Source organism: Anarrhichthys ocellatus, unplaced genomic scaffold (genome assembly GCF_004355925.1).
Source record: "Anarrhichthys ocellatus isolate YVR2014 unplaced genomic scaffold, GSC_Weel_1.0 scaffold46, whole genome shotgun sequence".
Taxonomy (NCBI): Eukaryota; Metazoa; Chordata; class Actinopteri; order Perciformes; family Anarhichadidae; genus Anarrhichthys; species Anarrhichthys ocellatus.
In genome coordinates this window covers 1,117,735-1,142,422 of record NW_022280076.1, presented here as the reverse complement: position 1 = coordinate 1,142,422, position 24,688 = coordinate 1,117,735, and the positions used below count along the sequence as shown (strand labels likewise).

The following is a 24,688-nucleotide window of genomic DNA, read 5'->3' as shown; positions in this document are numbered from 1 at the left end:
TAGAGTTATTTAGCACCTGCTTCTTAGATAGACAAATTGATCGATAAAGTTTTACACACAACTGGCAAAAGGCGATCATCAGGTTACTGTGTAGTCCACAGCATTGTAAAAACATAGTAGCTTCCCCAGCCAGACAGCTCATCCATCCAGCTCCAACATCACCACTGCATTCCACAAAAACATGTCCGACAACAGAACATCCACGACACCGAGCTCTGGGATCCAGGCCCCAGGCCGCTTCCCATCAGCCACCACATCAGAGATCCACTGACCTTATTTCCTTTTGAGTGTCGTCCTGCTGTTTGTGGTTCGGAAAAAGGAAGGAAAGAACGAGTGATTTGGGGGTTCCTCAGTGTCGGTCAGGTGCTGCTGCTTGTGGTTTCCTGAGAGCAGGTGTCTTTATGGGCATAGTAACAGTTCAGTCAGTCAGTCAGTCAGTCAGTGTGTGGTGAAAGACAAGCAGGGGCTGGAGGGGGGGGGGTCACGGGGCAGGGGATGGGACAGGACAGGAAAGAGGGGCCATTTTAAAAGGGTTATCCCCTGTCAGCAACTCTAGCCAAAGGGATTACACCATGTTGTCGTCTCTTTTCAATCTCAGGCTAAAACGTGGGCCCTTTGTTTCTTTAGTGTTGCATTGTTTCTCTTACTGTCACAGTGTAACCTCTGGATTACAGGGCAAATGTGGGTCATGTTTCAGGTAACAAGGTGTTCTAAAAGCTCACTTAAAGCACGACACAGAGCTCATTTTTTCTTTTTAAAAATTCTTTTAAATTTTTTTTAGAAAATTCTGTCGTGTTAACATTTCTGATTTTGCAGTTTCATTTGTCGATCTTAACTCTTGATATTTTACTCATGATTCTGTGTTTCTTCCTGGCATGAAGCACAAACCTAACGAATTTGACAGCTATACTTTTGTGAATGCAGTTTCTTCGTTATTCAACTTTATACCATTGGCCTAACTCGTGTGTCTTTCGGTCACAAGTCAAAAGAGTTTCATCGACAAACTGTAAAGTGGGAACATTTATTTTGACAAAACTTATGCCCAATGAATTTTAACAGAAATCTGCAGGTCCTGTTTTCACGTTTCTTACATGAGACATGAAGTGACAGCGACACTGAAGGGAAGGAGATCCGTGTGCATTCTAAAGCAAATGATTGTCTTCATAACATACCACACCTGCATCCATGTTTAATGCAGCGCGGAGCAAATCATTCAATGTTGATGAACAGATTTAAGGGTTCAATTTCAAACAGAACTGCCTCCATCAGACCGACTTCTTTTTGATCAAATGCAAACTAAATATATATAATAAAAATAAATTAACATTATACAAAATACTTTTGTATCTCTAGACATTATCAAGATCATACGGCCTCTCTTTGACACTTAACTTTGGCAACATTCAAGTAACAAGTTGTGCAAAGGAGGGTGTGTATCGGGGTTGTTTACAGAGTGAGGGTCTCCGTTCTCACACCTCAGTCCCTGAACGACTCAACACACAACATAATCCCAATCCCAGGAACCCCATCAGAGGACCGACTGTCATGAATAATTACTGCGGTGCCCTCCGTTAGTCTGTACGGACCAACTATGAAACCCTTTCTCCCAAAACCAATCTCATAAAATTCTTCTTTCCAACAAGCCTGATTTCAATCGTATCACGTGCAAATGCGCGTTTCTGTAAATTAACTCATCATGAAAAAGCAAATCCTACCATTCTGGTAGTCAACCAACAAAACCTAGGTATTTCTGTAATTATGTCCGTGATATTAATCCACAGGTTTTTCCTATATTTATGTTAATCCTGTATCATGTGTGTGTGTCTCAGTTAGATTTTTAAATTCACTAAATACAACTGGAAGTTGGTCTGAAGAAGAGTTAGCGGTTAGTTAGCGTCATAGTTTTGACACACGACAGAGAAACAGCCAGCGGGTAGATACTGAATATGACAAAGAAGAGCAAACATAGTTATTCTTTTTGCTGCAACGCTCAGTTGATAGCGAATAGTAAGCAAACACCTCGACCAGTGGCTCCAGTATCACCTGTTGATCATTACTGTGAATGTCAAAACTCATCATGAAAAAGTCCAATTACGGAGCGAGTAGATATCTAGACCTAATCTAGAATACAGTAGAGAAAGACTTACATTTCTTTTTTTTTCTCTTTTGAAATAACAGTCCAGTCCTATGACATCATCATATCTAAAAGATTCATTACCACCAACAATGTATTCTTGATGTTTTTAAGAAAAATGTCCACAGTTGTTCCTCCATTACTCTGAGATTAAAACTAAAAGGGTTCTTTCCATTTCCTGAATACCTTATGTACATGAAATCTGTCATTATATTAAGCATGAACAACTGACACACAGACATTGAATGTTTTATACCCAAGATGCCTGAAAACATAATCTTGTGGCACCACGGTACATGTTGTATTTGCACTGGTGTGCGCTGACGCAGGCATAGTTAGTGTCACAGGTGAAGTGATGGTTTATGGGGGATAAAGTGCATTCCAATGGAGCATACAGCGGCTAGGTGCGGCGCGGGGGTCGTCAGTCCTCCTCATCGCTCCAGAAGGCATCGTCTTCATCGAGATCCACACCTTGGAAGAGTCTGCAACAGAGAAAAGAGAGTTCAGACGTCAGAGATGTACACTAAGCGTCGGTGACTACTTGGCTGGAGTGGTGAACAGAGAGAAGATCACTCACTGGTTGTAACAGAGCGACTGTGGGTTGTTAAAGTGGCTGTACGGGTTGACTTTGCTGAGGAGGCCCAGGCACAGCCAGCAGAAGTATTGTTTACAGGAGGTACAGGTCATCTTATTACAGCCGTCCGCTTTCTGGAAAGACACAATGAACATGGGGCTCTTCAGGGACAGTATGGAAGAGATGATAGCATATATACAAGTAGAATAAATGTTTGTTTCATTTTCTAAAGAGGCAGCAGTGCCCCCTGGTGGTGAAGTCACAGCCCGACCTGTATATTGGTTCCACAGCGCGGGCAGCATTTGCAGTTCTCATTGAGCCAGTCTCTGCTGAAGGACTCTTCCACTGCTTTCTGGATCACCCTCTTCCCGAAGCGTTGCTCCATGAACTTTTTCCCCACAGCGGTGGCCGACAGGTACTCGTCTCTGAGGTTACGCAACTCATCTGTCGAACGAGGCAGGAAACGGGGACAGAAAGTCAGTTGTTGACGTGAATAAAATGTAACTCCTCAACCATCTTTCTGCAATATTCCACCATTGCAGTACCTGAAAAAAGTACTTTTTGACGTGTGTTTAGCTTCCAGAATTGAACATTACAACTGTACATTTTAGTTAACAGTCACAGTGATATCTAAAATACACCATCCAATTAGTATTAAATATTGCAAATAAGTTAATTTCATGAGAGTCTTAACTCTTTTTACCCAAAGAGATTATCTCAAAAATGTAACTTTATCAATCCGCATAACTGTAGAGCATTTAGATAGCTGTTGTTGTCCAACATAAAGTGCCAAATAGAATGAAACATGACAAAACAGGACTAAGTCTCACATTCATACAGACATGCAGTACATCAAGATAACTTGATACTGAATTTAGAACAAAAAAAATGCCGAAAATATAAAGTAACAGTTAATTAAACGTGTTAGAACCAGATCCAGAACATAAGTCTTGTATTGACACGTGTAATGCATTTCCAGTTCCATTACCTGCAGGGATTTTACAGTGGGAGAGGCCGTGATAGCCCAGCTTGCACAGCGTGCAAAAGGCGTACTGGCAAGCCGAGCAGATCCCCATGGTCGAGTCCGGCTCCACCATAACGGCGGTGGCGCAGGACTGGCGGGGACAGTAGACCACATCTGCCATGAGGTCCAGACTGGACTGGAGCAGCAAACGGTCATAACGGGCAAACAGCTCCTCGTCCACCAGCTGCTTCACCTGAGAGATGAAGACAGAGTGATACGGGTAAACTTAGATCTTCAGAGAAGCTCACAGACACACATCGACTTTGCTGCTCTTTTACCTGCGATGGTGTGGCTATGGAGGTACATTTGGGCTCAGGGCAGTTAAGGCACTGAACGTTGCCGTCCCGTATTTGGATCTGGAAGTATTCCGTCATGCAGGCCTTGCAGTAGACGTGCTGGCACTCCTTAAAGCAGAGGCAGTTTGAGCCCAGCTTCTCCACGAAGCAGATCCCGCAGCCGAACACCTTGCTGTCGAACACCCTCTGGCGCTGCTCCTCGTCAAAGTCCAGGAGCTGAGGTAGGAGGTCGGCCCGCGGGTCCATCACCAAGACGGCCCGCGGGTCCATTTGAGAAGACAACGAAGACTTTTCCTTCTTCGCTTCCCTTTTCTTCTCCTCCACGTGTTCACAATGACTCCCACTCTGCGGCAGAGCTGAAGAAATAGAAATTGATAAACATATTAGTCACTGAAAAAAACAAAACTACATTAATTTAACAAATCACACACACACACACACACACACACACACACACACACACACACACACACACACACACACACACAGTACCTGTGGCTGCTGGGTCTGTTTTCCTGCGCTCACCACACGCCTTACTTCCTCCCCTGATGACTTCAAGAGGAGACTGGATGCCCAGAAAGTCCAGAACCTCCTCTTTGAGGAATTGGATCCACAGGAAAAGAATCACACAGCCTTGGTTCTCCTCATACAGCTCGTCCAGACGTCTGCACAGGGAGCTCATCTGAGGAGGTACAATGGAGCAGATGTTGAGAGTGTATGAATGGTAAGGAGACAATAACTCCTTTTTCAAGGTGAAGCCACTTGCTTTTTCCTTAGTCGATTCTCAATTTGAATACTTAACCAAACCTGTACAGTGACGTAGTGATCCTCACCTGTGCTCTGGTCATCCATTTAGAGCTGAGAGTGAAGACCGGCGAGGACGTAGATGGATAGTCTGCAGGAAGCTCAAAGTTGAGCACCAAAGGAGGTAAGAAGCAGACGTAATACTCAGTGGGGTTCTCTCCTGCAACACACAGAGAAGATTTTAGTTACATTCATAGTGACAGAGAGACCGATACATGTGCCGTCATCTACACAATAGACCTAAGGCAAAGTGTGAGAAGTGCCGACTACATCTAACAGCTCAGTGACAGCTGTACCTTTGACAACAACTTTGAAGTCAGGCGGGAGCTCCAGACAGAGTTGGATCTCTCCCCCCTGTGCAGACTCTGCCTGGTGGAACTCCTCTTCATCGTAGATACTCGCTAAAGCAAGCAGCTCATCCTCCTGGGCTTCCTTGTCCTCGGACATTTACATTCCTAAAGAACGATAACAATACAAGCAACACAATGATGTTAGCCAGGGCCAAACTACCACACATCACATACCGGTTTATCACGAGCTACTATCAACACCTTGTCTAGCCTGTCATATGTTGATTATTTAGTCTAAAGTTAGTGCATTACCATTTAGTCAAAGCAGAACGCTAGCTACGTTAATGGTGTCGCAACTTCGCCGTCACAGAACGTCAGCTTGCCTTTAGATAACGTAACATTACAGCCTGTGGCCTCAGAGTTATTAGCACGCTAGCTAGCAAAAAGTAAACTTTATTAATTTTAAAACATGGTCGATATTATTCATAAATGTGTATCTCGCCAAAATAAGATGCGTGTTGTTTTTGGACACGGGTAAAACTGGCAAACTTTCCCGCCAACATAAAAGTTAAGCTAGCGAACTAGGAAACTTAAGTTAGCAGCAGTGCTAAGCTAGCTAGCAACGTTAGCTGATGTCAACAGTGACTATGGCTACAGTCTCTGTGACAACATCAAACCGTGGCAACACTGCTTCCGTACTTCTGAGCTAAGCTACATCAAACTAACATAAGTGCGGTGACGCAGAACATATGTGGAAAAAATAACGCGTTTCTCACCTTTTCAGACCAAATACTAGTGAGTCCTGCCCTCTGACTGGTGCATGACTGGAGGCAGTGTGGGTGTGACAGCGATGCCTGCTGGGTGGTTCATGCACTGCAGGCTTAATTCATTCAAACCACGCTAATAGCGACACATCCTTTCATGTTTATTAATTAAGGGTATTTTGTATTTGAGTATTTATTATCTTACATTGTAGTATAAGTTAAATCATTGACGCCAACTTTATTTAATTAGTTTTATTATATTCACATTATCAAATACCAGATAAATCCAATATTAAATGCTTTCCTTGCTTTATTATTATTATATTTGATTACTGATTGCATGACTTAGGTCAGCACCTGACAATTATTTTGACGATTGTTAAATCCTGTTTTATTTTGGAGTTTCCTGTTAAGCCCTATATGTTGGATCACCTGATTTGCAGGCACCTGTGCCGACTAAGGTATGGTTCAACTCCCTCTCTCTCTGCTGCAGCAGCACCTCTGTGGTGCCCGGTATTTGGTTTTCATATATTTATTTTAATAAACTTACATGCATTAAAACTTGTGTCAATTATTATGTTCAGTGTTGAGCGAGCCAAAACATAAGATGTTGTTTATTCAGCCATATATTCGCTCAATTATTTGTGAAAATAGAAGAAAGAAAACTGGTAGTGACATTTATGAAACTGTGACCAGTGCATCATCATTGTCTGTCCTAGTACACTTTACCTATTATCGTATCGTCCACTAATAGCAACAAATGTCTATTCCTTTTATTTTTTGTTCAAGGTTTATTTTTGCTTTTTTTTGGTGATGCAGCAACAACAGCAGCACCCAGAAGGAAATTTGTTGGCTCGCACCATTAAGTAGAAAAAAAAACAAAACAGTACAAGGCTACCAGAGAACCAACGGACCATCGCTTTTGAATGAGAAAAGCCAAACAATGAAATACTGCATGACAGTAACTTATAGTATCTAGTTTCAACATACAGCACACTTAAACTCAATAAAAACATCTTCCTCAACTTTAAACTAAATACATCATAATCCAGCAGTTACAATTATTTGAAGTCATGTACAACTTGGAACAGTCCATGTTCGTTTATCAGTACCTCTACCGCATTTAGAGACACACTGCATTACTTTACATTGTAACGTTGTGTATTACTAGTTTTCTTCTGCACAGCCACTTTGCTCACAATTCTTCAAATCTGACAGACAGTCTTACCTTAAATGTGCTCAGGAGATGCTGAACTAAACAATCTTTAACATAATGGCCATCAAAGCAACACAGAGAAAGCAGCTTCCACCCGACACCGACAACTGTTATGTCGTAAAGTAGTCTATTCATTAATAATATTATGCATTGTATTCATCAAACAAAAAGAGAAATGACATGCCGATGAGGATGGCTGATGAACACGATTAATTAGGGATGCTGCCGTTTGTGTTTTCAGTGTCGTCGATATAAATCTCAGAAGAACGACAGTGAGTAGCAGGACAAAACGGAGGCGAAACTCAGGTTGCAGCTGCAACAGTTAGTCGATGTCCATTTCAGGAAGCTTGTTCTCGGCCGCTCCTTGTTCCATGCCCGCAGATGTGGCTTTGTCTGAGTTGCATGACTGGCTCTCGGTTGCCTCCTGCTCGTTGACTGGCCCATTCTCCGTATTCTCCTCCTTGGGAGGCTCCACCTTAGGCTTGGGTTTGGATACCACGGGGTTACAGGCTGAATAAAGCTCCTGCACAAGGAAGAAGGAAGTATTTGGTCAGAGGAAGATTTAAATAAAGCAATTTCTTCTCTAGCGACCAGGTTCTGCTCACTCGATCAGTTTTTAAATTACGTTGATTTCTACAACCAATCACTAATCTACAGGGAGTGGATTTGGTGAAGCTACCTTCACATTTTCAAGTTGTGTGTGTGTGTGTGTGTGTGCCTTGAATGCACTCTCGGTACCTTAATCTTGGCCTGGATCTCTCCGACTTTGACCACTGGTTCCAGAGTGAGGTCCTGATTATTCTGCTGGTTCATCTTGCTGCTAATCCAGATCATGGCGTCCTTTGCCTGCTTTTCGACCCGAGTCACTTCCAGCTCATCCAGATGGTCGTACAGCTCATCCTGTTGGGAGAAGCACACATAAATTAGGACAACGATTTTCATAAATAACCTCACATAGAACAACATTAACTGTTATTAAAATGTTTAATACAACACCAACATTATCAAACTAAGCAAGCCTTTGGTTAGTCAACACACTCGCTCTCTGTGCCAGGCTACCTTTGCCTTGTACGCTTCAACGATCTTCATGTACATCTGGATCAGTCTGCCGAGCTCCTCAAAAGCTTTTGGTCTCTCCTCAGCTTCCATGTATCGCTCACAAATTGGCTGGCCCATTGTCTGTAGAAAAGGGACGACATCACGTTTAGTCAGAAGACAAAACACATAACAAGGCGTATTCGTCGGGACAAAATAAACCAATTAACTTCTGAGAAATAGTGATATTGTAGAGGATGAAGCTATTCTCCTATTTCAAATATTGAACTATGAATATCAGCTTTCTATGACAGTCACAGAATACAGTCAATAAACATATATTCTAAATCACAGTCATCTTAACAAGCAGGGTGCCTGGTCAATTGACTGCCCAGTGAACCATCTTCTTAAAATCTACGAGTTCCCTTTTGAATGAGAGTATTATTATTGCTGTCCAGTGACGCACTGCGTGCCTGGGTACCTTCAGTTCAGCCAGTTTGTCAATGTACACTTGTTTCTGTTGGTCCTCTCCGTCTTCATACAGCCAGTTCTCTGTGTCCTCCAGCCTCAAGAAGAACGCGTCACGATCCTACATGTCAAACAAGGAGCAAGATTAAATTCACAATGTACAAAAACAAACAGAACAAAACATGAAATAGATTAATGCCCGTTAACGTGCGTCTGAAGTGCGATCTATACTCACAGCCTCGTTCACAAACTTCTCCAGGACCCCGTGCAGTTTGTCCCTCATGTCGTACACATACTCTTCTACGTTGTTCTTTGCGTCGTTCCGCTCCTTCTCTAGCTTATCCTGCATGATCATCTTCCCCTGGAAGAGACACAAGGTAGGTGTTACTGAGTCAGCAAAAGGGCACACACAAAACTCTCGAGGATGGACCAAATGGACATTAAATATTAAATTATATTTGGTGGATGCTGACACCCAAGGAACCAAATTTAAACCTTGTAAAGTAAATAAGTGAAAGTTAAAAAGCTCTGTGGTGGGGAAAAAACAAATCCACCTCCGTTATAAATCTTAAATAACAATGTGGAAAGAAGTTTTAGAGTACGATGTTGTTATTAGGTCATCAGATAAAGCACAGCTGCTATATCATTAACGTAAATTATAAAGTGACCAACAGTGTTTCTTCTTTGTACTAGTAAGTTTCACTCGCACATGACTTAGACAAATACCGTGAGCGCCTGCTAGACAATCGTGGTGATTTTCAGAACATTACCTCATTCTCCACAGAGAGATTTAGTGCGTCATCCGACAGCTGCCCGTGCAAACTGTTCTCGATGGGCAGCTCCACCGTCTTCGTCTTCACTTTGGGCTTCTTGGCCTGAGGGGGCTGGTCGTTCTTCTTCGCCTGCTTGGCGTCTTCTGCTGTCTGAAAAATGAGAGATGAAAATCATTTTAGTCTGTGCAAATAAAACATTTACCTCTGACGTAGCTAAAGGCTGTGGTAAATGTCTAACATGTGCTTCAGTCGATGACTGTTTCAATTATTCTCCACTGGTTAGTAGCCACGTACTGGAAATCTGACAATAACTTTATAATCTCTTGTCATGTTTCCCTTTCTCCATACTTTATTCATTTCTCCTTTCCTTCCTACATTCTTAGCATGGAAATAGGGAAAGAAGGAAGTAAAAGAGGCAGTGTGACTCTGCCACATATAGTATGGAACATGTATTGGCATAATGGTGATTGTCTTAACGTCATGCACAGGGTTACCTCCATCTCCTCGACCTCTGATCTGTTGTCTGCGTTGTCTCCAGACTGGTGTTTGTGATCCTCCTGGTCCACGTGCATTTTGTTCTGACGCACGGTAACACAATGAAAGACATAATAAAGATAACACATTGCATTTTGCAGCTGGTACAAAAACAAAATCAATTTTTTGTTCATACTCGCAGTCTCTTGAGTGACATTCAAACCAGAAGAACACTTATGATGCAGTACTTTGGGGAAAAAGGTGAAACAGTTGGCTCCGGAGGGCAAATGGTGACGAGCGAACCAAAATAAAATGCCAAACTAATGACAAAGGAGGCATCAGTGAGAGAGAAATGCAACCCATTTAAGTCTTCTGGAGCTTGTTAAGGCAAGAACTCCAAGAACTGAATTCCATTGTGATGACATTACTGACTTTATAAAAACCAAGGTGCGGCCAGACTGTGAGCGAGATCTCTGAGGCGAAAACAAAGCAAACAGCAGAGAATAAAACCTGTGTGTGTGTGTGTGTGTGTGTGTGTGTGTGTGTGTGTGTGTCTCATTCTCTTACACACAGTGCAAATACAAGGAGTACACACACCTCCTCTTCCTTTGCTGGCTGGTCCGTCTCTATCGCCTCTTCCCCCTCAGCGGTTTTCATGACCTCTATGAGCGAGGCGCTCGATACACTGAACATGCCGTGAACGTTGACCCGAACTTTCACCTTGACTTTGGAACTCTCCCCAGATGCCTGAGGAACCACATTGTGGATCAAGAACTGGCCTGTAGGACGGAGAAAGGTGCAACAGTTTAGAATATGTGAGAATACCTTTTTATGTCAAATGCGGAGGGGCGAGGAAACTACTGCTTGGTTTGTGCTTGCTGTAGTAAGGCTGGCACGAGGCATCTTTGTGGCCTTCAGGTCGCGCACGAAGGCTCCGCATGGAGCTTTGGTCGAGCATCTCTGAAATTTTGTAACTAGAACTGAACATCTTGTGACTAAAGGCCGGATAGAGTTGGTTGATTATTGGATACGTGCTCACCACTCAAAAATAAGAGCAAAACAAATCTAACACGGTGCTCAAAGTTAAAAAGTTAAGTGTCTCTAAGTTACTCATAACTGGCACCCTTTGGACTTAAGCTTGCATCGCAAACAAAAAAACAAAAATTATTAACTACGAAAGTTTCCCAAAAACTACTTTTTAAGTTGGAACAGCTTTTTTCATGTGAAGCACTTGTGTTGTTGTGGCGTTGAACCTGCAGTACCTATCGTGCTGTTGGGGTAGGGCAGCTCCTTGGGACTGCTGTAGTAACCTTCAAGGGTGAAGGGCTCCTTCCGGAAGAACGTCAACACTTTGGAAAAGGGAGCCGCATGGTTCTTCTGGAAGACCTCACAATCACTGTAAAAACACACAGCAGGAGGAGGTTTATCAAAGTAAACTCCTGAAAGCTCAAACCCCATGAAGCCGATATCAACACTGAAGTATTGGCTTTGCAGAATCTTGTAAAGCGTGATGTCCAAAGTAAACAGGTGTGATGGACTCCCCTGTTCACCCAGTCAGATTCAAACATGAAGTAAAACAACTCCTTATGTGATGTTCTCAGGGGACAGAGATCTTACCTCAGTCCCTCCTCAGCGGCTGAATTCCATTTTAGAGAGATGGAGTAGGGGACAACATCTGTAATGGAGAACTCTCGGACTTTGAATGCTGGTGACAAGATAGCACACTGGGGAGGAGAGGAGAAAAAGACACGTTATTAAAGCTCAAACTTTTGCCTTGAAGCTGGTTACCATCAAATGTTTGGTGTTTTTTTATTACAAATAATTGCATATAAAATGACAAAAACAATTGAGAAAACCACATGCAAATGTTTTAACACAAATCCTGCATTAACAACAAATAAGTTGTGTGACTTAAACATTATACATGTGCATGCATGTCATATTCCTCCCATTCTACTTCCACAGCTGTCAGCAGTTTGCAGTGCGAGTTACGCAGGTGAGCCGTACCTGCAGAGCACAGCCTCGAGCCACGGCCTCGTCTGCGTTCAGGGTGGTGCTCAGCTCTTTGCCGAAGAATTTGCTGATTCGCTCTTTGATGGATGGGATTCTGGAGGCTGCGCCCACAATCTCCACCGCATAGACATCTTCCTTTTTCAGCTCTGCAGAAACAGGCGTGTTAAAGCATACAGAATCACAGCTCCATTTTCTAATACTCTGATCAAAACATTGTGAGCGTAAACGGCACAGAAAGTTTGTGTTTGTTTGCAGAAAAATGACATTCAGGATTTATTTTCTTCAACATTATATCTTTTGGTGAAAGCACATTAAACAAAACTACTCTGGCACCCAAATATATATTTGTATTATTCCACGGCTTTGTTAAATACTTCTGTCAAGCACTGTGTGTGTGTGCACGTGCTGACGGGGATAGTCCAGATGCACTCACTGGCTTGTTCCATGACGCTGCGAAGGGGACCCTCTACTTTGGTCAGCAGCCCCGCACACATCTCCTCAAAGTGACCTCTGGGGACACATGAAGGGTTATTAATAGACTCGCACACACACACACCGAGTACCGCTAAAAGGCACTTCTAATTATAACAACGCATTTTTTTAAATTCGTGCTTATTTATAGCAGCTCTCTATAATATTCAGACATGAGTCAATGGGGAAAGGAAACTCAAAAAGACGGTAAAGGGATCTTGCATCTCACCTGTTAAGTTTACCGGAAACATCGATGTCATTCATGAAGCACTCAATGTTGAGCGGCAAGTCGGAGGAGTTGGCGCTCATCAGCTTCTTGAGTTTCTCACACTCTTGGGACAGTCGGACCAGCGCCCGGGGCTTGGACTTGACGTCCAGCTTGTACTTTTTCCCAAACTCCTCGCAGAAGTGGTTGACCAGGATGTCGTCGAAGGCCTTCCCACCGAGCTCGGAATCGAACGCTGTGGCCAGTATCTGACGGTGGAGAAAGGGTTGGATGAATATTTCATAATCATAGTTAATGCACAGCTGTATGTCTAGGATGCATGTGAGGAACAACGGAAACAAAATGGACTTTCTTTCACTGGAGTAAGCACTGCTTACCATCCTGCTTTATCTATGCCCACATGAGAAAAGAAATGTAAAACTTTTTGGCAAAAGCTGCTTCATCTTAGGGCTGTTTCATCCTCCCCTCCCCTGAAAACCTTTTCCTAGTATTGCTTTTCAAAGTGGGCACACAAATGATTCATTCCTCACCTTGAGCTTTCCCTTGTTGAAGGCACAGACTGACACCTGGTAACCCGAGTGGCCAACGTCCACGAACACCACTATCCTGGGCTTGTCTTCTGGAGCCGGCAGGTCCTGCTTGTAGATGCCATATGCCAGACTCACTGCAACAAACCGGCATCGTGTGTGTCAGTTTGGGCACACAACTACGCTAACTACATCTGACCTACAGAGAACTACAAGAATGCAAATGCATACAAATAAAATGCTTGCATAGATAACAGTGTGCTTCAAGATACCTGCAGTGGTCTCATTCATTAGCCGCAGACAGTTGAGGCCTGCGATCTGAGCTGCATCCATGACAGACCTCCTGTCCGAGTCAGTGAAATAGCTCGGGACCTGGGAGGGGAAAAACAATGCAGATGAGGGATTTGACTGGAAGCACTTCTAATAAACTAACTGTACACACATGGCATCACTGTAAGGCATTGATAACGAGCCAAAGATGTCAAAAAGGTTCAAACATATCCTTTATTCCTTCTGTGTGAATGATCACTTTGAACACTATTGATGCATGAATGGCCTGAATTATCTGGATGACGTCGACGCGTCAGTTACTCCGGGAGCCAAAACAAAACATCTCCTTGTGGAAAAGGTCTAAATTTAGCTCTTGGCCACCGTAATAATAATAACATCTTATCCATTTCTAGGGCTGATGCAAGCAGTAGATTAAGGGCCAGTGAAAGGAACAGCCTCCCTGTGTGAGATCATTACATAACAGATGCCGTTCGCTGAATTCATATACGGAGCACAGCAAGAAACACAGACCGCTATTCACCAACAAGGAAATCAAGCTTTTAAACACCTGGTGAAGTGCTTAGAGCTCAACATGTCACACGAACAGGTGGCAATACATTTAAACACCTTGAAGTACAGTAAGTAAAGTGAGTCACACCAATGCCACATCTTTAAAAAGCAACATTGCGTGATCCAACAAGTAAATTAACACCCGTTAGACATTTAAAGCCAATTAGCTAAGATGTGTTGCCACAAGAAAAAAGCCAAAGAAAATGAATGCACTGTACTGACAAGTCTTTTTCAGAAGCTGTATAGATTGTCAGACACCCTGCTGAAGCTGTGAAACCGCTGTGCAAATGCTCACCGAGATGACACAGTCTGCTACGGGTTTCTTCAGTGCACTTTCAGCTGTCTCCTTCAGCTTGGACAGCAGCATGCCGGTGACCTGCTCGATGCTGAACACTTTCTCCTCCTCCATGTACATGACCTAGAGTTGAGGAACAGTTGGAAGGTGACCACTCTTGAGGCAAATTGTTTAAATAGCTTATAGATAACTGTAAATAGCTATAAATAACAATGAAAAAGTCCGCCAGTTTCATCATAACAGATTGAAAGCTCCTAAAAACAGGCCCCACAAAAACTTATGTGTACATAATGTGTCATTATGCAATCTGAAAACTGATTTTGTGGGCAACAACAGGTCTTCTCTGATTTGTTATTTCTTCTGAGGATTCACATTAATTATCTCCACAGGGACACACAAACATGGCGGGCTGTGTGTTTACGGTGTGCTAGCCGTACACAAGAGTCTAACACACTCAATCTGATGGCACCAAGGGTTAGCAACATTCATATTTATGCAATCAGCTAATTGAAAGGTTCAGAGACACAGCACAATGATCATTTCTTACCGCAGAATAATTTTACAGGAGATAAAATGCCAACGAAATATACAATAGTTTAAGACAGTGGTACGGGAGACTGTTGTTAGGATAAGAGCACAGAGGACTGGACAGACAGGGAAAGATGACGGAGAAGGATTTTGATTTCTTACGGCTGTCCCTTTTAATCTGGACCTAGCTCAGGACACAGCACCCGGTTGATGAATGCGCTAGCCCATATATTACTTTGATATTTTCTTGTAAATAACTGCATCTTTCTCTCCAGCTAGTTGTGGTTACCTATGTTATCTCTACTACAGCAGAGGCACCGTGATATTCTTCATCTTACCTTTATGCCGGTGGCTCCAGACGGCATCTGTGCCAGGTCGTACACCAAGTTAGACTTGGCCGACTGGACATAAGGGTCTGTGAACGCCCTGCTGTGGAATCGCTTGAAGCTCTGCACCGTGTTACGACAGTTGGTCACCACCTGGACATGACAGGAGAAAACACAATAAATAAAAAGTTTCAACTTTTTCTGCTTTTAATTAAAAGTAACTCCAAAGACGTCAACAGAGCAACTGAACTGATCTTACCTGGCTCTTTGCAGCGGCTCCTATGGACCGATTTCGTGGTCCAAACGATACAACTGAGCTGGAGGACAACAAACGACAATGTTACTCTACAACATACATGCCATCACGAGCAAGTGGTTTGTGTTGTCCACCTATTTGTGAATACACCTCGAGTCAAGACAGATTTACCAATTAAGTTATGCCTACACATGACATGACATTTCTGAGCCCAACACACATAAAAAGGGACAGATTTGTTCCCACGTCTGCAGCAGCAACGATTGCCGTTTTTTTTTTTTTACCCAAGACAGATCATAATATTCTTTCAAAGAAAGCTTTGTTAAGTTTTCTGCCCTTTACATCTAGTGATGTAAAGGGCAGAAAACATGGACATAGGAACATTTCCATAAAACTAAAATTAAAAAGATAAAAAACTATTATGATACTTGTTTGATTAAATATTTAGAAAATCTAAAACATCCCTATCACAAGAGAGCAAACTGATGTCTTGAAATTGCACATTTAATCACTTGATCAAAATATATTATCTCTCATGCCATTAACAAATTAAATAATGCAACTAATTGCTTCAGTAATGACTAGTTTCTTACAGTCATCAAAAACATCAGTATATGCTTCCTATTCATTTTACAATAATAATAATGTCAACAAGTAAAAAAAATGATAATACTGTAAATACATCCATCCTCAATGGCTTAAATATTGTTTTCAGTGCAATCAAGTGCATCATTAGCCTAAAGACCTTAATTATGATAATTTAAAGAAATGTAACATTGTGGGTACAAAGTGTACCATGTCAGAAAAATTTGCTAAAATTAGAAGATATATAAAAAAGAGCTTGGCGACAACCTTCTTTAAAAATGCATTTTTTTAAGCGCAATACAAACAGTACAGTTATATCTTTAGAGCCAACAACTTGCTAGAAATTTCCAACAAGCTGTTGGAAGCTGTCGTCATAGATGAGAACGTAAACGCAAGACGCACGGTTTCCCCACACGGCGCACACCGGTTGGTTGGTCGGGGCTTTCGCCTTCAAGACATGACCGACGGCAATTGTAACGGGTGGGGATCACACCGCCCGCGCGTGTTTTCCGGACAACGGAAGCCCCGTTTTTCAAACTGTACATTAACGACACTAAAAACCCCGTGAGTTTAGCTAACTAGCTGCTTGCTCGATGGGGAGGACCAGCTATGTACACTGGGGATTAGCTAGCGTTAATTCTAGACGGTTCCATGTTGAAAACATTTACACACGTGTAACTAATATACTCCTACTGAGAGGATATGTTAACCGTAGAGTCAATGGTAGCTTGTAAGTAAAGCTGCAATCAACTAGAAAATAAAAAACCCTTCTCTTCGTAAGCCATCCTCTCATAAATCCAATCAATAACACCTGGGTTTAGGTACTTACGGTGTGCATCTGTCGCTGTATTCATTAGCGACTGTCTCGATCCCTCCGGCTCGGGCTACAGCTACATAGCAGCTTTGAAAGCCCAAGTCAAATCCCACCACTGACATCCTCAGACTGTCTTCTAGCTATAACGGTATCTACAGTTGTACAAACACAAATAGAAACGAGTTGTTCCGCTTTAAATTGATGTAAAAGCGTTGTTGCTCTGTGTTAAGTAGAGCAACTTGTAGTCATAATCCACACGGCTGTCTGTTACCGGTGTCTCTGCAGCATAGACATATATACAGTACAGCAGCAAGGTGGTGGAACTGACTTCTCGTCAAGGAGTTATCGCGAGATTTGCGTTGTTCTAGATAACTCTAGACGTTTCTATAGCCATGTGAATATGACCGTTCTGTAATATTCGAGATTTAGGGGGAAATATCCTGTGATTCCTACTTATTAAAAGATAATTTCGGAGCTCAAACCTTTACTGTGAATCCAAATTGTATAAAGAAATCAAGGACTTATAGTTTTGATGATGCCTCGGATCAACTATCGGTGGGAAAACAAAAATAGCCTGTGCTGCACGAGGGTGTTGGAAGTATGAAGTCATATTTTACAAGCCTACCACACAGTTTAAATCTTTTGAGTAAACAAACCACAGCTTTACACATTTTGTTTTTATAATTTTATATCAAACAATATACACATAACACGAAACACAAATGCAATCCAACCTGGACAAATTATAAGAATCTAATTTAATTAATTAATTAAAAATATCATCTAGTTGAGTTGAGTTATTTTAGGCTTTGTGAATCTGTCTCTCTCTCTGTCAGCACAACAACCACAGGAGTACTTTAATTCAGGAGACTCCGTGAGGTCACTGTGCCAAACCATGGAGTCTTCCAGCTCTAAATCCCCCGTAAAATCTCCACTTTACAGGCTCTGCCTCCACATTGTGGAGGACGAAAAGTGTCTTAAGTATAAATATATAAATGCATTAATAAATGATACATAAATACAGGAATAAATGCATAAATAAATGTATGAATACAGAAATGACTAAATAAAAGAATAAATAAATGCGGAAAGTCGCCAGATTTAGCAAGAAATCGTCAATTTGGCAACACTGGGCTGGCCAACTTCAATGTTACTGTGCAATGCAGAAGTAGTATACCAGAAGCATCACACTCCTGTGACCAATCCTGCTTTCGACAGAGGTTAGGACCTCCCACCTCATTAGCATACATGCACATAAATAAATAAATGTAGGTGAACAGATATGTAGAAATAAATATATGATATGTATTTCTTTATGTCCTGTTTGATTATCAACTTTTATTTATTTATCTATACATTAATTTATTTATTTCTATATTTATTTCAGCATTTATTTATTTATTTATACTTTTAATTATTTATTTCAGCATTTATTTCAGCATTTACTTATTTCAGTATTTATTTCAGCATTGAATTATTCTTTTTTTAAATTTATTTCTCTATTTAAACATTTATTTAAGCATTTATGTATTTATTCCTGTATTTATTTATACATTTATTAATGCATTTATTTATTTATACTTAAGTCGAATTCTATCCTCCATACAACCTAAACCTGCTCCGGAACGACCCTTACCCCGAACCTGTCCCTAACCAACTACCGAAAGGGGGCGCTATCATTTTACAGGAGGGGAAAACAGACTTTCGACACAACACCGGAAATTGGTACTTCTAATACCACCGAAGAAGAAAAAGTAAACTGCAACATGGCGACTCCCATGCACAGGATAATAGCCAGGAGGCAAGCGTGAGTATACTTAAGATAAACCAGTTAAAATGCTTCGTTTTCGTCGTTGTGTGAACGTGGTGGTCTTTTAAACAATAATCACATTAAACTCGCCGAGGTTCGTGTTAGATAAAGGAGGTAAAATACGAACCGTCAGGGCTTGATGGAGCACAAATGCGCCACGGTCTTTCTTTACCGATACATCATTTTTATTCAACTGTCGGACTGTTTTCTGTACTCAAACATTTGTTTTTGGGGGTTTAAACTCGTAACTGATATGTTTTAATGAACAAATAACCGGCAGGAGTTCGGGTTATTGGGGATATAGTGAAAGATTATATGTCAAGTAACATCTGTCGTTAACCGTGTGTTTTTTCAAGTCCGTTGAATTAGTTGTATTTTTTGCGTATTATGGAAAACGCATCAAGATAATGTTGTTTCTATATCGATTTATAGCATGTCATAATATAATGTTATGGTATGACAAATCACACGTGTGATGTACTCTCATTTAGATCAAGATCTCATTTACAAGAGAGACATGAGTGCAGCAGCTTAAATAAGAGCGCAGATAAGACACAACGAAACACAGCCAGTCACACACATGCTCATACAAACTATATCACAAACTAATATCACAGACTTCTCTAACACAGTTCAACGTTTAGATTCGTCCTTCCCAGCAGTTGGAAATGACGAGACAAGTTAGTGGAAGTTGAGGTAATAAATTGGATTATGGCAACATTTCAGTTTGCAACTTATACTTTTTTTTACCGTGTTGTTTCCAGAACCATAACTATGAACAAATGTTTCCCTACATTTTACAGAGTAGTTTAAGGTACCCAATCTTAGCCACAGGGATGGGAGATCAGACAGCATTGGTTTAGTAATCTTTTGACAGACAATGTTCTCTGTTGTTTAGGTGTCAGGACTTGTTGGAGAAACATGCACGCACGTACTCCAGAAGATGTGAAAATACAGACTGTAGAATGTTTGATTAAAAAACATTAGCATCTTCAGAAACATTGATATGATTCAACCTTCCAACAGTGTCACCGAGTATTTCTTGACAAACATGCGGCGTCTATCCTCATTCACATGTCTTTTCTTTTATTTCACACAGAGAGGCAAACAAACAGAATGTGCGTTGCCAGAAGTGTTTGGAGGTCGGACACTGGACCTACGAATGCACGGGGAAGCGGAAATACGTGCACAGACCGTCAAGAACAGTTGAGATGAAAAAGAAACTCAAGGAGAACGAAAACAAACCCCTCAGCATTACTGGGTAAGGCGTCTCCATAAGTGCACCACTTTGGATAACTAGCGGTGCACAGATAGGGACTGTGAGTTCACTTTTAAGGTGTACAGTTTCTGGCATTCCATGGGAGTTTTTGAGGAAGCCAAAAGCCTCTCTTGTTCACTTCAAGGGTTAATTTTTATATATTTTTGGCTCAGTAATCACAAGTCAGAACTCTGCTGAACTCATGTCTTTTTAACTATGTAACATTTCATATGATTCATGATTTAATTGGATAATGATATTCATTAAATGAGCTTGTTTTGTAGCATTATTACTTGGAATCATGTGGAGATGTTATCATACTATGATAATGTGTTTCTCGTGTACATCACCATATTTCTCAAGTATTCTCTTCTCATCCCACTAATGTGTTTATCACAAAGTTTAGCCATAACTTTCCAACCTGAATGAAGCTCTTTCTGAAGCAGGAGTGATGTTTAAAGCTTCAGACTCCATCGGGCATGTGGTAATCCTGATTTGACACTAGCTCTGACACAATGTATTGAAAACATTGCTGTTCACACCTTCGGTATCGTTCGCTCAACTCTAATACTGTGAATCTGTCAATAGACAGAAAGTGACCTGTCAGCAGAGGACAAGGATGTAGATGTTTATCGCCATCTAGAGGACATAATGATAAATACAGCCTCCAAGTTACTGGTGAAGAGTATTCCCATTTCTAATAGTTTTCTTTTAATGATCAGATATGGCACATTGGACAACATTGATCACTCAGCTGTGTTTAATGATCTATTTAATGTGAAAAAAAACAGGACCTGCAACAGACATTCCTACTTTATCACTTGTGAATATCGACCCAATTCAAGCTCAGCTTATTGACAAATAATAATAATAATAATATGTCTCTAAGGCTGTTTATTTTATTCTCTGTACAGACCAGGAATTGAAGGACCCAATGAGAAGAAAATGAAAAAGAAGTAAGTACGATTATATGTTTTGGCTCCACACAATATGTTTGATGTGAAACAAGTGCAAGAGGTGCACGTTTCATATGCATTATACTTAAAAATACTTCAGTACTGGACCCACAGTTCTTTTTGGGCCTTTGGCCAAATGACAGTGACTTGCAAATCTATTCACCCCCCTTTGAATAATTTCCTGTTTTGTTGCATTACAACCTGTAATTTAAATAGATTTGTATTTTATGCAATTGATCTACACAAAAAAGTCAAAATGAGAAAGGAAAACTTTTAAAAAAAAACTGAGGTAAGTGCATATTTATTTAAAGAACATGGCACCACAACAAACTTGCCAAGAGAGTTGTAGTGCAACAAAATATGAAAACTGCAGAGAGGGTGAATACTTTAGCCAGGCTCTGTATACTTTTATTTCCAATTTTGGTGATTGAGCGTAATAGGTCGTACAAAAAAGGTTTATATAAGTCTCACCCATCTTGACAATGTAGTAATCCACTACATTTTGAGTTGAATTAGCAAGTAAATTGTATCAGTCATACAAAGTGTTGTAAAAGTAAAAAACTAAAATACATTTCAGGAGGAATTATAAAACCAGCAATAGAGATTATTTTGGACGCAGCTAGATGAATGTTTTAGTCCTAAAGATAGTGCACCATTCATCCAAAAGGCTCCTTGAAAGTTTGGGTCATTCACACACGGTAACACGGTAGTCACATGAGTTTAAGTTTGACTCGGTGTGAGATTCTTCCTCGGAGGGGATGGCGTTACGGCGTTGGGATCAAGTGGTGTTTATGGAAGGTAGATGACCTTTGCAGTGTTACTCTTCCACTCTTCAGTCAAAGTCCAAACTGTAGACATGTTTAACTATTAATGACTGAAGTGTGACACAACAGCTCCCTCTAGTGGAGACTATTGATGACCATGACGAGCCACTACAGTTTGTTCAGAACTGCTTAAAGACCAGCAGTAAAACAATCCAGTATGTCTAATGCCTTCTTCTCACAATGTGTTTGCTCCAAAAGGTCACTTGTGTTAATAATACGTTTTACTTTTTTTGGGGTTATCCTCAGCTTTTCTTTTTTCATGTGTTTTACTGTTTATAATCAAATGAGAATATCTAATGTGTTGTTGAAAGATCCTTTTCACAGCAGACATTTTGACTTGTGGTGGTCGCAACAGCACAGGTGTTACTAACGAGGACCCTGAAGCAGCAGCAGCCGTCGTTAATTTAATTATTTACACCTTTGCTTTTTCTACTTTGACAAAAAGAATCAGTGTGACCTTTTCCACAGCAGAGATTTGACTTGTAGCAGGGGAAGCACAGGTGGAACTAACATTGTGAACAATGGCTTAGTTCCAGCAGTTATTGCTGTGCTATGCAGCAATTAATAATGTTATTAGCTACACCTGTGTTTGTCATTCAAAGAATCTGTTCAGCTGATCTCACTCCCCCCCCCAGACCACTGACTCACATCATCACAGGTTGAATGTTGAGTTGTTCAAAAAATGTCACCAAACAGGCATTACAGCGTATAATTTAGCAGTGGACTTCAGCAGCTCTACAGACAGGTTGGCTCCATCATAAATTATAAAAGACGGTGTTTTGTCATGTGTAATTGCTTAATTTGTTTTGGAGTCGCAGGCCGTGGTTGTCTGGTGGTGGGAGGGGCCGTTGCGATCAGTCAAGAGATATAAGAGGCTGGTGACATCAATGACTATTTAGCACTAAATGTGTCGCTCCCCCCCCCCCCCCCCCCTCATAAATGACAACAAAAAAAAAACAGAGGAAGCCCTGATGGGTGAGACTAATCGTATTGCTTTACCTTTGGCGTGACTACACTGGTTTAAACAACATCCAAAGAACAGAATAAAGAGTACTTTGTTCCCAGTTTGCTCCGGTTTTCTCAGTTTAAGTAACCCAAACAAACAAATACCTTGCAACATCATAGACATCGTGTCATTTCACTTTCAAAGTAGGTAAACCAAGCATGTCAGTGTTGCTTAAGAACAGTCAACAAAAAAAGAAACAGCTGCCAGACTGTAACCGGTACAGCGTGAGGCCTTCATACCAACACACGCTGTTTCTATTCTCTGAATGTATCTTCATGTGTTTCCTCTGCTCTGCTGTTTGCTCTCAGGGCTAAAGATGGTAGCGACAGCAGCAGCGATTCCGACGGCTCCTCAAGCGACTCCTCGTCAGACAGCAGCGACTCCTCTAGCTCCTCTTCAGATGACGGCGACGGCAGCAGTGACAGCGAGGATGACAGCTCTTCCTCAACTTCTTCCTCCTCCTCCTCCTCTTCGTCCTCGGGCAGCTCAGACTCAGGAAGCAGCAGCGATTCAGATCAGGGACCTCCAAAGAAGAAGAAAAAGAAGAAATGAATAAATATGTTGGATTAAGTGGGTGTTCTTGTTTGTTACCCTAAGTAGATTTTAGCTGTCCACTGTTTTTTCTATTTTTTTCTTCCTTCGAATCCATTGTTGGATCTGATTGGACGGGAGACCTTTAGGGCTGTAATACTGCTCCAGCAGTTTTAGCAAAATGGAAATTAGAGAGAAGAGATTTTTTTGGGGGTTGGTCAATGTGTCATGTTCTGTTTTCAAAACACATTTTCCCCTGTTAGTTTTGTTAATGCGATATTTTCTCTTGTTTGTAGGTCTACTGAGGATATTCATTTTAAATATCTGAAGAAACAGATGTGCTTATTCATGTTGAATTTGTGATTTTGTATTAAAGTATATTTTTAGTCAGACTTGGTGTGCTGCTCACAACCTAAATAATACAATGCCATAACTGGAATTCAACAGACCTTTGAGAGCTATTAAAGGATAAGGCATACAAGTTTGTTAAATTTGACACTAGTTTGAAATTAGAGGGTCTGTTTGCGATGAAATTGCAGTTGCTTGTTTCACTGAAAAATAAACTTTGCTTTTTTTATTTTCACTGCTCTTGTAATTTGCCATTGTAATAGGTTTTATTTTGCTAAAGAGAATCGCATAATGACTACATATGCATTGAAGAATAAAATGGTAATCAATTGACTTATTTACAGAAAAGGATATTTAAAAATAAAGAGCATCTCACTTTGTCTGGAATATGATGGTATACATGATGCTATTTCCTAGGTTTGTATAAAAAGTGTTTTGAAATTTTTATTTGCAATCATGAGTTCAATATGTTGCCTCTCGGACTACCGGACCCTGGATGATGATGATTCATTTGGGTGTGGCAGACCACAAAAATGTCCATAATGCCACAGCTTAATCACCACAATATGTGCTACATACTGTATGTGTAGCTTGAGTAACTTTTAAAGTGCATTTTAAACACATTTGCAATTGACTGAAATGGCAGGAAACGATATTTCGTAATGTGCTTGATCAAACACAACAAACTTTTTGGGGAATAGTTGATGGATTTCTTCTATTGAATAAATTGGATCGTAAGTAGCCAACAAAGACTAATCTAATCGGTGAACTCTATAACTGAGAATAATAAAGCACAAAAGACTGAAGTCGATGGACATAAATTAAGCACCACAAAGTTACCATTAATGGATGTGAGGAAACATACATGAACATATGTGTAACTTCATTTACAGTATTTCTAATTAGCCAAAAAGAGACCTGTGACAACTGAATGTAGTAGTCCAGTTGTATATTTATAAATAGATAGGAGAACAATGAAACGCTCTCCATGATTTCCGCCTTGACCGTCAAGTCTGCTACAATCTTGTACTATCTGTGCGTCACATGAATGTTGCATTCCCAACGTCGGAATTAGCATAATCACCAGCCACTAGTGAAACTGCACAGTTCAAATATACATATGGCTCTTTTACGTTTGACTCAACTTCCTTATCGGTGATTTTGGAATCCGGTGAGCTGAATGTCAAAATAATAATTTCTCTAAAATACAAAAAAACAACAA

General features: G+C 40.9%; 3 protein-coding genes across 3 annotated transcripts; 1 reads left to right on the top strand and 2 right to left on the bottom strand.

Moving 5' to 3' along the window:
* Positions 1 to 1,002: 1,002 nt before the first annotated feature.
* On the bottom strand, positions 1,003 to 5,972 carry rnf14 (ring finger protein 14). The gene is made up of 9 exons (XM_031869225.1): positions 5,899 to 5,972; positions 5,129 to 5,287; positions 4,862 to 4,992; positions 4,521 to 4,710; positions 4,011 to 4,384; positions 3,697 to 3,925; positions 2,980 to 3,152; positions 2,712 to 2,842; positions 1,003 to 2,616 (listed from the first exon to the last, which is right to left on the bottom strand). Exons 2-9 carry the CDS (start codon positions 5,277 to 5,279, stop codon positions 2,556 to 2,558), a joined length of 1,440 nt encoding a protein of 479 aa, XP_031725085.1. The 5' UTR covers positions 5,280 to 5,287; positions 5,899 to 5,972; the 3' UTR covers positions 1,003 to 2,555.
* Positions 5,973 to 6,101: 129 nt separating this feature from the next.
* hspa4a (heat shock protein 4a) lies at positions 6,102 to 17,051 on the bottom strand. The gene is made up of 19 exons (XM_031869224.1): positions 16,749 to 17,051; positions 15,338 to 15,395; positions 15,091 to 15,231; positions 14,225 to 14,347; positions 13,362 to 13,461; positions 13,093 to 13,226; positions 12,566 to 12,810; positions 12,299 to 12,375; positions 11,860 to 12,011; positions 11,470 to 11,576; positions 11,115 to 11,248; positions 10,450 to 10,631; positions 9,873 to 9,956; positions 9,376 to 9,528; positions 8,841 to 8,966; positions 8,619 to 8,726; positions 8,162 to 8,281; positions 7,841 to 8,002; positions 6,102 to 7,625 (listed from the first exon to the last, which is right to left on the bottom strand). The coding sequence occupies exons 1-19, from the start codon at positions 16,853 to 16,855 to the stop codon at positions 7,425 to 7,427; spliced, it is 2,514 nt and encodes an 837-aa protein (XP_031725084.1). The 5' UTR covers positions 16,856 to 17,051; the 3' UTR covers positions 6,102 to 7,424.
* A 1,436-nt stretch (positions 17,052 to 18,487) lies between these two features.
* zcchc10 (zinc finger, CCHC domain containing 10) lies at positions 18,488 to 24,405 on the top strand. The gene is made up of 4 exons (XM_031869201.1): positions 18,488 to 18,540; positions 19,643 to 19,804; positions 20,716 to 20,757; positions 22,896 to 24,405. The coding sequence occupies exons 1-4, from the start codon at positions 18,500 to 18,502 to the stop codon at positions 23,137 to 23,139; spliced, it is 489 nt and encodes a 162-aa protein (XP_031725061.1). The 5' UTR covers positions 18,488 to 18,499; the 3' UTR covers positions 23,140 to 24,405.
* The last annotated feature ends 283 nt before the right edge of the window (positions 24,406 to 24,688 follow it).

Bases quoted from the DNA above. Each gene is read 5' to 3' on its own strand.
- rnf14 (XM_031869225.1), bottom strand. From the start codon at position 5,279: ATGTCCGAGGACAAGGAAGCCCAGGAGGATGAGCTGCTTGCTTTAGCG. The intron at 3,926-4,010 runs GTAAAAGAGCAG...TTCATCTCTCAG, and splicing joins CCATAGCCACACCATCGCAG to GTGAAGCAGCTGGTGGACGA. The intron at 3,153-3,696 runs GTAATGGAACTG...CTCGTTCGACAG, and splicing joins CCACTGTAAAATCCCTGCAG to ATGAGTTGCGTAACCTCAGA.
- hspa4a (XM_031869224.1), bottom strand. From the start codon at position 16,855: ATGTCAGTGGTGGGATTTGACTTGGGCTTTCAAAGCTGCTATGTAGCT. The intron at 12,811-13,092 runs GTGAGGAATGAA...CTCCACCGTCAG, and splicing joins TCAACAAGGGAAAGCTCAAG to ATACTGGCCACAGCGTTCGA. The intron at 9,529-9,872 runs GTAACCCTGTGC...CTCATTTTTCAG, and splicing joins CAGAGGTCGAGGAGATGGAG to ACAGCAGAAGACGCCAAGCA.
- zcchc10 (XM_031869201.1), top strand. From the start codon at position 18,500: ATGGCGACTCCCATGCACAGGATAATAGCCAGGAGGCAAGC. The intron at 18,541-19,642 runs GTGAGTATACTT...TATTTCACACAG, and splicing joins ATAATAGCCAGGAGGCAAGC to AGAGGCAAACAAACAGAATG. The intron at 20,758-22,895 runs GTAAGTACGATT...GTTTGCTCTCAG, and splicing joins GAGAAGAAAATGAAAAAGAA to GGCTAAAGATGGTAGCGACA.